General features: G+C 37.2%; 1 protein-coding gene across 2 annotated transcripts in view; it reads left to right on the top strand.

Annotated features, from left to right (window-relative positions):
- Nucleotides 1-2369: 2369 nt before the first annotated feature.
- The window catches only part of mapk8ip2 (mitogen-activated protein kinase 8 interacting protein 2), a 26173-nt gene continuing 16142 nt past the window's right edge, over nucleotides 2370-12400 (top strand). For both annotated transcript variants that reach the window (XM_055035600.1, XM_055035595.1), the window contains exons 1-2: nucleotides 2370-2963; nucleotides 11656-11761. In XM_055035600.1, the coding sequence (XP_054891575.1) occupies nucleotides 2899-2963; nucleotides 11656-11761 (171 nt within the window). In that variant the 5' untranslated portion in view covers nucleotides 2370-2898. The remainder of the gene's footprint in view (nucleotides 2964-11655; nucleotides 11762-12400) is intronic.

Genomic DNA, 12400 nt, shown 5'->3' with positions numbered 1-12400 from the left:
TATCATCTCCAGCTGGACTTTGGGTTGTCAGCTGTTTGGGATTCCCCTCCATGTGTGAAAGCATGGAGGGGAATCCACACTTTCTAATTGGCTACCTGTCACATTCAACAGGCTGCATTCTCTCTCCCAGTGTGGGGAAACCCAACACGCTGCAGTGAAAAACTGGCCAAGACAATATAACATGTCGAATATGCCTGATTTAGATTTTCCACCGATTGGACCCGATCAGTAAGGAAAACACCAAACACCAAAGGATGGGTTACGATGCAATGTTCTTAGAAAGTTGGATGTTCTTAGATTGTCATGAGGGGAAATCGGGGAAAAGCAATTGTGTAGTGTGAACTGGGCTTTAGGGACAATGAACTATTGGATCAGGAAGCCGGATATGCCCGTCTTCTCTGTCTTGATCTATTGATTATTTAAGGGCAAGATAGTACACAGACTTTATAATCTGTATTATTTTGGTTGATTGTAGTTTTTATTTCCACTTTAATTTCATGTTTAGTTTTTATTCAAGTATATTTTTTGTCAATGGAGACTGCGAGTCAGTTTTTTGTTTATTTTAGTTTTCCAGTTCCAGTGTTTAGTGTTCTTGTGAAAATAAAGTGTATCTATTTTTGCAGGATATTGCATGCATTATAAAGTCATTGCATTACATAAATTTAACAGTCTCCAAACAGTATTATTTATCGCAATAATTTTTGAGACAATTAATCGTTCAGCAAAATTAGTTTTTGTGTTTATGTTATGCTCTTGCCTCATGTCAGCTGTTCTTGAATGTGTAACAACATCCCACTCAATGTTTTAAATCAACCTAAAATTTCAACAACTTACAAAAGAAATATTTACTTCATATTAACTTCTATGCAGTGCTATTGAGTCCAGTTTGGTCCATGTGTGTGGACCCAATGTGCCCAGCACAAAATCTGTGACTCTCCATTTCATGGAAAATAAGAATCGCAACTGTCTAAGATGCTTGTTTCATTTAATTTGTTCCTTCAAAACAGAAAACCTAATGTTCAATAAAAATAAATGAGGAATAAAATTGAATGGTGACATACTGCCCAACAAAAACCTAACTGAATAACTAATGGAATAATAAATAGATTCACAAACACTTTAAGATTTGAGCTTCCACCACCAAGAACTACTTTTCTCCAAGGGCCATCAAAGTAGTCTTGATGAACTACAGATCTAGTCTAGATAGATAGATAGATAGATAGATAGATAGATAGATAGATAGATAGATAGATAGATAGATAGATAGATAGATAGATAGATAGATAGATAGATAGATAGATAGATAGATAGATAGATAGATAGATAGATAGATAGATAGATAGATAGATAGATAGATAGATAGATAGATATTCATTAGCCACAGGGGAAATTCGTGTTCATGATCAAAAAAGTAAAATAGAAAAGTAATATTTTTTTATTTCAATTTTGAGTTTAGGTTCTCTGTTGAATGACACTCGAGAGCGCAATGAACGGGCTAATAGATATTTACTGACCTCGTGTGGCAGAAAATGTGTATTATATTTTGTGAGGTTCAGCACCACTTGCAATGAACAGCAAGCAACAAAAAAAGGCTTATTTGATTGTTCAATCAATACATTAATTGAGTTAATTAAAATAACTTATTAAATTATTAATTAATGCATAGATGAACATTTAAAAATCATCATTTATTTATTAATAAGTTAAAACATTCATTTGCAGCTTATTTATCTTGATTTATCTCAAAAAGCTAAATGGTTCAGTGTCTTATTCTGGTTATTATTTTGAAAACTAACATTTTTATTTGCTTTGAAAGAAATACAATAGTTTGTTCTATCTCTTTATAACTGCTTTGCTAAACAAAATATCCAGAACTTTATAAATTAATAATATTGTAGGAACACAGTGTATACATAGTTGTCTTGAGGTCTACACAAGGATATCACAAAGGACACTAAGTCACACCACTTTCGACACTTTGTAAAATAGATGAATAACAATTATGCACCATTAATTTTTTTTCTTCTTTCTGGCACCCAACATATCTTGAGTCAAACAATGGAAACGTTGGAGGGTTGTTACCATTGCAAGATGGTAACAACATGTAATGTCACAAACCATGTAATGTTTGTGAAGGATGCTGTCTTTAGTACTAAAAAAAAATAATAATAATAATCTGTTGTGCTTTAACACCACCGTCTCTAGACCTAATCGTCTTTCTTTATCAGGAGATGTAACTTTCAACGTTTGTCATGATACAAAAAGAAGAAGAAGGAAAGGGAAAACACAATCTCAGCTTAGGTTGTGTTGTGTACAGTTCGGGCTCAAAGCCTGCCCTCCTTCTGGGACAACCTGCTCACGCAGCAGCGACACTGACGTTATATTGTCTCTGCTCCTCCGCACCTCCTCTTCCTCGTCCTCTTCCTCCTCCTCCTCTTCCTCCTCCTCCTCCACCCTCCGCCTCTGCCCGTCTCCGCACTGCTGCCCCCCTCGCTGCTGCTGGGTGTCACAGGCAGCATCACAGGCAGCATCACGGCAGCAGACATTTGGCGAGCAAGTCGAGGACTGCGGTCAAACCAGCTGCGCGCTTCATGCCTCCCGTGGACATTTCGGGGAAACACGGGAAAATCCGCGGCGTTGCACGGCGCCTCTCAGGACCCACTTTTGGTTTTCTCCGGCTCGCCTCTGGTCCCAGTTGATGCTTCACTGCAGATTTGATGGTGCTGAGCAGGCTTGTCTGATTGTGAAGGCTTGCGGGCAGGCGGGCATTTGCGGGGCCGCGGAGAAAGACCCCGTCGTCCAGGTTTTCTGCGTCCCTCCTCTGCCCTGTGATTGTTCATGGACTGCCGCTGCGCCCCGTGATTTTCTGCAGTCTCTCTGAGTCATTTGTAGTAGAAGATGGCGGACAGGGCTGAGATGTTTTCTCTATCCACCTTCCATTCCCTCTCTCCGCCTGGCTGCAGGTAAGAGCTTTCACCAGGAGTGACAGCAGAGCGATGATGTGACGGGGTGATAAAAGGAGGGGGAGGAAATAACGAAACACAAGACGGTGTACAAGAATGTCACTTTTATGCAAATGACTGTAGCAAAACACGCATTTTAGGGTTGGTTAAAGACATTTGGAACAAGCTGCTGTGTAGGCCTGCTAGTGCTTCAGCCTCCTGACGCTGCTTCCCCAGCACCACTGAATAACTTCACGACTACTCTCTAATATTTACTCCAGTGGCACGTTTTATTCTAAAACCGAAGGTGTGAAACAAAGCTCAAAACAAAACCAATTGCAAAATGTTAGATTCTAAACTGTCGCGACAGTCCCCCGTTTGCGCATCCTCTGTGTGAGGCCCACGCCCTGTTGAGTCCAACCCGAGCAAGGGCATGATGCTGAACAATGATTTACGGAAGTCACTCTGATGATGATGCTGTTTTAAATGCATCCTGCCATGGTTTTATTTGGCCCTGCCTCAGCACAACAGGGAATAGGATGAGGTCTGTGACTTGCAGCAGTTTCAATGAAACAACTAAAGCGTTTTGTTTATGTTGAAAAGACACATATCTATGCTGTGCATGTTGTTGATCGGATGAATGGGAGCATGGGTGAGGTCCATATCAGATTTTCTTTCTTTTTTCTCACCACACAATCAAAACAGATTTCTGAGCAGTACAATTTACTAAGGATGTAACTAGTTTACATAGATTCATTTCTAAGCCTGCCTAGATCTCAAAAGTTCATAATGGCCATAATACAATAAAAAAATAAATACAGACCGACAAACCAAACTATACTGTAAAATGTCATTTGTTCTTTTCTCTTTATACTTAAAAACAATATGGAAACTCTCTGCATCAGAAAACATATTAAAATGTTGCATTTACAATGTAAATGAAATAAATAAATAGGTGGTGGGCCTGGAAGCTGCACTGCTCTGAAAAGGCCAGAGGACATGTCAAAGTAAGGTCCGTCTTGAATGACTACACAGATGAAGCTTTGAGGTCTTCTTTTTCACCTTAAACCTCTCAGGGCTGATTTTAGTTACAAATTAAAACAGTATTACAGAAAAATGAAAACTTTCTTCACCTTCTCTGTCTGCTGCTGCTGGTATCAGAATGAATTGTGGCAAGCTGGCTGATCCACACTGTCACATAATACCATTTCACATTACTTCAGAATAACTTCACACAATTTAAAAACTTTTGACCTCAAAATGCCCTTATTTAAACTAAGAGTTTCTTATATCTATGTGAAATTATTTATTCTATCAAAGTCAACCTTTTAATTTCATAATACATTCAAATGTTTACAGGCTTTATTTGAGTGTTAGCAAAAGCTTGAACAAAATCAAGTTTAACAATTTACAGTGCATATGCTTCTGTTTTTGTATTCTTAAATACTGTGTTGCTCATAAAGTTGGATCTCTTCTCATGAGATTTCTGTAACAATGGAAATACTTTTTCTAGATCAAGTGTTAGCGCAGCCTTAGCCTTCCTGTGCAATTCAGCTTGATCAAAATCTTGCTTCGCAGACAGTCTGGACTTTCTCCTATTTACTTGGATTTCCATGGTAGAATCTCTTCTATCGCAATCAGCGAACAAGAGAAGTTGTGAATGATCACGTTGATTTTCTGTGCTGTTTCAGAATTGAAGTATGTTTTAGCAACAGCAGTGGAGGAAGTGAACGTAGCCATTCAGTCCGTTTTGACCACGCTTCCAAATATTGATTGAACATGAACAGCCACCTCGTTTGGAGTGGCACTTCTCTCTTCGCAGTAGAGGATGGTTGTTTTCAGCGCAGACGATTCCCAGCAAGCTTCATAGCGCCGAGTTGCCGCATTGCAAACATCACAGACTAATGTTAGCGATTGGGTAACATTTAAAACTTCCACGCCTCCAAGAAAAATAGTATCTCAATAGCCGAGATCCCAGACCCTCTGTACAAAGCATATAGCGTGGAACAAGGGCCTGGTTTTTATCAGGCTGATCAAGAGTAGATCTTTTCAAAATTTTTGAAAGTTTAACCATAGTAAAAATAAGAATCCATTTGAAGTTAAGGTTTATCTATCTTTATGTGAAACAGTGTTGAATGAACATTTTGTTTTATGAATCGCAAAATGTACACTTTGATAAATCTCAAATCAATGTAGAACAATCCAGCTCATGGTTTCTTTGTATTAGAAACAATGAAAGACAGTCCGTAAGTGAAATTACCCTTAAATTTAGAGTTGAATAAGAAATTTTGACTTACATATTAGTCTCCAGAGATGTATGAAAGAGCCATTCTCAGCTTCAATGCACTGGAGGTGTGTACTTAGACTTGAATGGTCAATAATGAGTTCTTATTCTGCCAACTGATAGGATTGCACCCTGGGTGGTGTGCCGTATCTCTAATTTAGAAAATGTTCATTGTTCATAGACTGCAATATGTGTTACAAAGACTTGACTGCAGAAAGTGCTGTATGTAATAGTAAATTTGGCGGAAATAGTGTGATTGCACGTATTTGTCAGGATAGGAGAGTCACTGATACATAAACTGCCTCAGGATCTCATTGACCATCCCTGCTCCCACATGGCCCATGGGTCTACAGCAATCACATTAGCCAGTCATTCCTGCTGGGTATTCAATCCAGGCCATGTACTCATGTGGGATTAGCTCAGTCTCAAAGATGGATCATGTAAAATCAATGTGACTGACTTTTTCTCACATGTCGCCCACCGACCTTAAAGTTCAAATCAAATTGTTGGGATCAATATTTTAGATTTGCAGCTTTGGCAGGAAGCCAGAGCAAGAAGTGTATCACGTAGCGACTGTATCAAAACGTTCTTGTATACTTTCGAGCTGTGCGTTCTGCATGTGACAAAATCCAGATACATGTAAAGGTTTTCTTATTTAATTCTCAGAGTAACATATGTCAAGGTTTTAAAAAGTTACAAAATCAAAACTGCTACACTATAACTTCATTAAGGTTTAAAGGCACTTTAAACCTTGTTATTTCTAAGGTTTAAAGGCACTTTTAATCTTGTTATTTCTGAGGTTTTGCTGAGATTCCAGAGAAAGATTTTGCTCACTGTCTACCAGTTGCCTTCCACCACCTTTTGCCTTTCTTTCTTTCAGCTTGCTAGCTGAAAGAAAGTTGTTATATTTGCTTACAACAAAGACAAGTTTAACTATTTGGATATATTCCATGATGTGAAAAATGCACAGTCTTTGAGTGGTAACTAAAGAACTGGCATCTTTATTTTCACAATCTTGCAAATATATCAATATCAGTGCATGTACTGTATTAATACCACATATGACTTTTTGACATGCATATATACATTTCAAATGTCACATTTTGCATGCCAATAAGATATTCTGGATGAATTGTGTGTTATCTCTGTAGATGCTCACACCTGACAGGTAATAGTGCTTAACTTGCTGCAACTCAAAAAGAGAAAAGGAAACACGAGGAAACTAGGAATTCATCACAGCTGATGTTGTCATTGCAATATTTAGCAAGGACATTGCCATTAGATAATTTTCTAATGTGAAGCCCAGCTGTCACCCATCGCTCTAAGGCAATACTGTTGTAAAACTGCAATTGGCAAGTCTATGTAGCAAAATCAAAATAAGCAAAATGAAACTATAATCTGAGCCCAAGGTCATAATCCCATGAGAATCTCAAACTGGCCCAGGCCTTTTCATATGTATTTATTCAGCCGACTGGATTCCCAGTCTGTCAAATTTTATTTTAGTGTTTGTTTTCCTGTTTTCATCAGAGGTGGTGCTGGTGTGTTAATCTGCCTTACATAACCCTGACTCTGTTCCCAGTCGGCAACATAATCCTGTAAAGGGGCCATCTTTTTTCAGAGCTGCAGAAATTTGTGACAAACTGTATTTCCTTCTGCACTGAGGGAAACCCCTTTGTGTGCTGGAAGTTTAAAGTTTAATTGATGAGATCAGGTCATTTATCAAGGTTTTTTTTAATATAATTATGTATAAGAAAGAGACCTCACCCTCTGCTGGTGAGAAAATGTATACATTCTGTCACAGCAAAAAGGAGTTTGTAGTGCTTTCAGTTGTGGTAATTCTGTTTGTAAAGAAAATGGCTTTTATTGTTTGTTTTAAAATGTCCCCTGCTGTGCTTTAACAAAGGCCTTAGCAGTCCTAGGGGCCAGTTCCATGCCCCACCATGAGGAAAAAGGTGTGTTGCTGGTTTGGGTAGATTAGTTGAAGCAGCGTTGACAAGAAAACTAGTTATCCGTGTTTTCGTTAGATGTTAATTTAGATGACCAATTGTATATTTCAGTCAGATCCGATCGAGTGAAATTCAAAAAAAGATTTTAAAAATGCATGAGGTGGTGCTGCTCATTTCTCCTGTCCTCCCTTTACTTCTTTTACAGTTTTGAAAGGAGAAAAACTGCATTTCACTTTTGGGAAGTTTTGTGATTTGTAATATTTTTCTGTCATCGTTTTTATAGTATGCTACTGCAAGGAAATGAAGCTGCATGACTCCAGTAGCCATCAAAATGTCACAAAGTTGTTTATTTATTTGATCTGAGTCATAATTTCAAGTCATATTAATTCTGCAGTGTATTCAGTAAACTTTAAATTTTTTTTAAAATTTCAGCTATCCAGCAATTTTAAACTTAAAACTCGCAGTTTGTTCCGAGTCTCAACAAATGACGTCGGAGCAGTACTGGGAAATGTGTAGTATTTCCACAAACTGCGTTCTGATTTCTTTTACTCTAACCCCGTTCAATGTGAACTCATGTTTATTAACTGATGCTCCACTTTTGCTTTCCAACTCTTTGAAGGCAGCTGGCGGAAGCTGAGAGGGGGGTTGGGAGTACTGGTGGGTATGGTTACTATGGAGTAAGAAGCTTAACTCAAATACAGATTCATTTTAGCCTAATGCGCTCCATCTCTGCCAACCCTCCACTGCCTCTGCACCCCATTTTAAGTGATTTTGTGTTTCCAATTTCTCTCCTTGTCTCTTTGTTATTTCCTCTGTCAAAGAACACTTCAATAAGGACCGTTAATTTGTCCATGTTTTATTTTTCTTGTGGATGACGACACTGAGTGGATCGCTTGTAACTGCAGCGTTTACATCACATTTCATGATTCCTTTAATCTAAATCCAGATAAATCCACATGGTATCCTCTGTGTCCTGGAAATGTGTGCATCATCATCATCATCATCATCATCATCTTCGCCACCTTTAGCTCAACATGTTGTGATCTTCACATTTGGCTCAAACACAGACAACAGAGAGCTCTTTATCAGGTTGAAGTTGTGACTCATTCAACAGTGATAGGTGTGCGTGTGTGTGTGTGTGTGTGTGTGTGTGTGTGTGTGTGTGTGTGTGTGTGTGTGTGTGCATGTGCGCGTGTCCTTTACAGAAACAGTCGCTTAAAAGTCAGGGAAAATGATCTCGTTAATGACTCAGACGTAACCACATCGAATATCCGTGGCCTTTAAAGATGATGTCATAGTGAAGAGGGTCTTCTGGTTGAAGGGGAGCTTAATTAAAACAAAGACTGTATGTTCTCCTTGTCTGTTTTTACTTCAATACTGTTATCTGATATGTTGCTATTCTTCATATATTTTTGTCAATCATCTATACTGCATTTGATGTTTTATTGGCAGTTATTTGTTATAATCATATTCTGGAATAAAGGGTGTGGAAATTATAAGAGTGAAGAGTGATGATTGTAAGACTGATGATTCCTGCAGCTAGCATTAGCCATTATTGATCGCTCTTCTAATGCTTCCAGAACTGCACTGAGAAACTGACTGGTCGCTGGGCTTTTTTTTTCTGAGAGCTTCTAATTGTATTTTTTTTTTTGTAATACTCTGATTTGTCAAATTTAATGTTGGGAAGCTCCACTTTCCTTCTAGAAACTATTAGATTAATCAAATAAACAAAAAACATAATAAACACTATTTCTATTGAAATTTGTCCTTTTCCTTGGCAAGATATTGAAATATTAAAACATGATACACATTACTGAATAGACTTGTTTAAAGAAAATACCATCCAGCTGATTTGAGTTATTCGGACACTTTTTATTTAGATTTAAATATGAATGTAGATCTTTGTTTTTAGAAATATTAGAAGCAGGTACGTTTTTCAAATTTTTTTTTTTAGATAAATGCATCTGTTACTGCCATCGCAAGTTGGAAACCTTCCCATCCTTTATCTTGATAGCCTTTACAGTTTTTTTAAATGAAAAATTACCGGTGTATCAATTATTTGAAACTCTTACAATGCGTCTAAAATAATATGTAATTTTTACTTGATGGTATTCTGTTGATTATATAGTTATGGTGGCAAAAATACAATTTCTCTAGCTACAATTCATGTGTCTCCGACCTTTATGAAGGTGGGAAATGGATACAAATTAAAAATTTACTCACAAAAAATGTCCACATGCAGTTAGATATATTATTAAATAAATTAAGCAAATGGAACTATGTCACGCATGTTTAAATAGAGTTTATTTTGCCACCACTCAGTGAGGAGGAAGGCAAAGAATGTCAAATAATAACCTGGTTAGAGACCATCAGCAAAGAGGAGTGTGTTGGGGTTGTCTACTCTCCCCTAAGACTATTTAGTCTAAGCCTTTAGTACACATTTTCCAGAGGAGTGTCAGTACTTGAAGAGGTTGCTGTATAACTCCACTCCTAGACATCCAGGCCACCGTAGCACTTTGCTGTGATGTGTTAACTGACAAGAAGAAAAGGGAAAAACATAATGATATTTATGTGAAGGTGCCCTGTCAAGCAAGTCAAACTGATTGTCCTGCAGAGCCATCAACACATTAACTGCAGCTGTAAAATATCACTGTTCATGGCTGAAGATTATACATTTAAACCTAAATGCTGTGAGCCCTTAATAGTCTAGAGTAATATTTTGAACTCTAAAATCAGTGTAGATGCATTGTCTTAAAAATACTGTTTTTATGAAATTTTAAGTAAATGATAAATGCATTAATATTTTCTATTAATGAGCCTGTGAGGACCTGACCATTATATAATGTAGTTGAAAAGGATGCAGATAATGAAAATGTAAATAGTGACAGTGAATCATTGCTGCTTCTAAACTGTTGTGTTAATGTAGCCTGACTTATTTCAGCCAGATAGAGATTTTTTGATTCAATTTAAAAGCAGAAAAAGACAAAGACATTAGGGGTAAATGGAATTAAAAATTACTGCTGGGTAAAGCTGCCTGCTCTAATGTCAACACTGCACTAGAAAAGTATTTCACTGCATATTTGTGTACTTTTCATACCTATGTGTCTCGTTTATATACTCATTTATATACTTTGGGTTGAGTTTCAGGGTTTCACTCAACCCTGAAACATATGTGAAGGAAACAAATCAAACAGAACACTCTTCTAAAAAGAAAGAACCATTTAGCTGTAATCAGAAACATTTTTCACAAATGTTTCTTAAATATTGTCTCCCCTTGTGTGTTTCTAGGCCACGACTGACTTGCGTATCTGCCCCCTAACCTTAAGCCTAACCCTTTAATAAGCTGACCAACACTGTGCAGCTACAGGTGGAAGAAAACTCTCAACACTCCTGCACTTTTTCATGCAAATAACTTTCAGGAGCAAAAGTTCTGATGGTTTTGAAACAGTATCTTTTCAACACCTTTAAAGACCCATTATCTAATCTATGCCCATTTCTACCAGAAGGGGATGCACTTTGATTTTTTTTTCTCTTTTAGCAATTTTGTTCCTTCTGATCCTTGAGATGTAATTCAGTGACCTCAACACCCAATTCTCTCTTCTGGTTTCCTCAGTGAGACATGTTGCGTTAACTGCAGCATAGCCTGGACTGTCTCCCTATTTCATCCTGAACAAAATAAATAGAAATGGAAAAATGTAGATTGCCAGCAATATTTTTATTTTGCACCCGTTTTTTTCAATTTAATGTTTCACCTTCACATGAATCAGTGTATCTTCATTTCCTCTTTGAGCACTGTTACGCCGTGCGGACATGGAAACCAATCTTACAGGGAGATCTAATCTTGCACCTATAGGTAATATGTAAAGAATCATCTGCTTTGCAGAAAAGCTGCATTGCAGCATTTCCTTCAATTCATTGCAAGGCAGCTGCTGCAGACTTGGGGAGGCTGCTGGACGTAATGAAGCATAGATGAAATAAAGCCTACACAACCAAACTTCCTTTGGCTCATTACAGGGATGTAGTCACTCCCCTGCTGTGGAGCAATGGTGAAATAAAAGAAAGTTTACAAACTTTAACATAGAACTTCTAGCAATTTCTTACCCAATACATGTGCAGCATTCACTGGTACCCAGTGAAAAGTTCTGTGTGCTGCTGCTAGTCTTGGCCAGGAGCTTTTATTTTTATTTTTTTTATCTCAGTGGTGCTTTAATGATTAAATAAAGATTAATAATTAAAAATTAACTGCTATTGATCTATCATGTAATGCACAGTTATTGTATGAGAGCATGTATTGCTTACATAAACTTAGAATTGTGAGTAGGAAAGCCAATAAGTGAGAGCTGGTTTACCTGGAACATGAGTTGAGTGTGGAGAGCACAAATTAAACAAAACGCTCTTCTTAAAAGAATGAACCATTTTGCCGTAATTAGAAACATTTTTCACAAATGTTTCTTAAATATTGTCTCCCCCTGTGTGTTTCTAGGCCGTCCCATGACATCAGCCTGGAGGAGTTTGATGATGAAGATCTCTCCGAAATCACAGATGACTGTGGGATTGGACTCAACTATGATTCTGATCCGTATGAAAAGGTGATACGCTTTTTTACAGTTTTCTAGTTAATAATATTGTACACATTTTGTATAATATCTCTCTTACATGTGTCATGTGTATTTATATTTGGCATTCATCAAAGCAAAAAGGAAAAAAACAAAACAAAAAAAATAAAACACTTCTACATGAGTAAGATTTTGAATCCAAGAACAAGAGCAGTGACTCACAAATCTTAAATAAAACTATAATTTATCACTTACATTAGAAAGATATTTGGCAAAGGACCCATTATTTTAAAAAAATTATTAACTGTTTCTGAAGTGGCTATAAGGGTTGAAGAACAATATTTAACAATGCAATCTCGAAATAAAATGTGGTTATTTCCTGCTTTGACTCCCAAAATTCGCTTTATTTCAGTTTAATTCAAGGAACGACTTCTTGTAGTTTACCCACTAAATCAAAAAGTCAGAGATAAATTTGATTTCGGCAACATTGCTGAGGTGAACGCAGGCTTCATCCTGACTTGCGTATCTGCTAACGCTTGTATTTACGCTAACTGATTTCCCCCCCAACTTTATTGGTACAGGTATAAGCTGTCTATAAACTAAAATCGAAGCCATTCGTTCTGCTATTTATCCGCATGATTTAATTATTAATGTATAAATTAAAGTAAATGG

This window comes from Poeciliopsis prolifica, unplaced genomic scaffold (assembly GCF_027474105.1).
Source record: "Poeciliopsis prolifica strain line A6 unplaced genomic scaffold, Auburn_PproV2 SCAFFOLD001, whole genome shotgun sequence".
In the NCBI taxonomy this organism is placed as follows: domain Eukaryota; kingdom Metazoa; phylum Chordata; class Actinopteri; order Cyprinodontiformes; family Poeciliidae; genus Poeciliopsis; species Poeciliopsis prolifica.
This window is presented reverse-complemented; position numbering and strand designations above follow the sequence as displayed.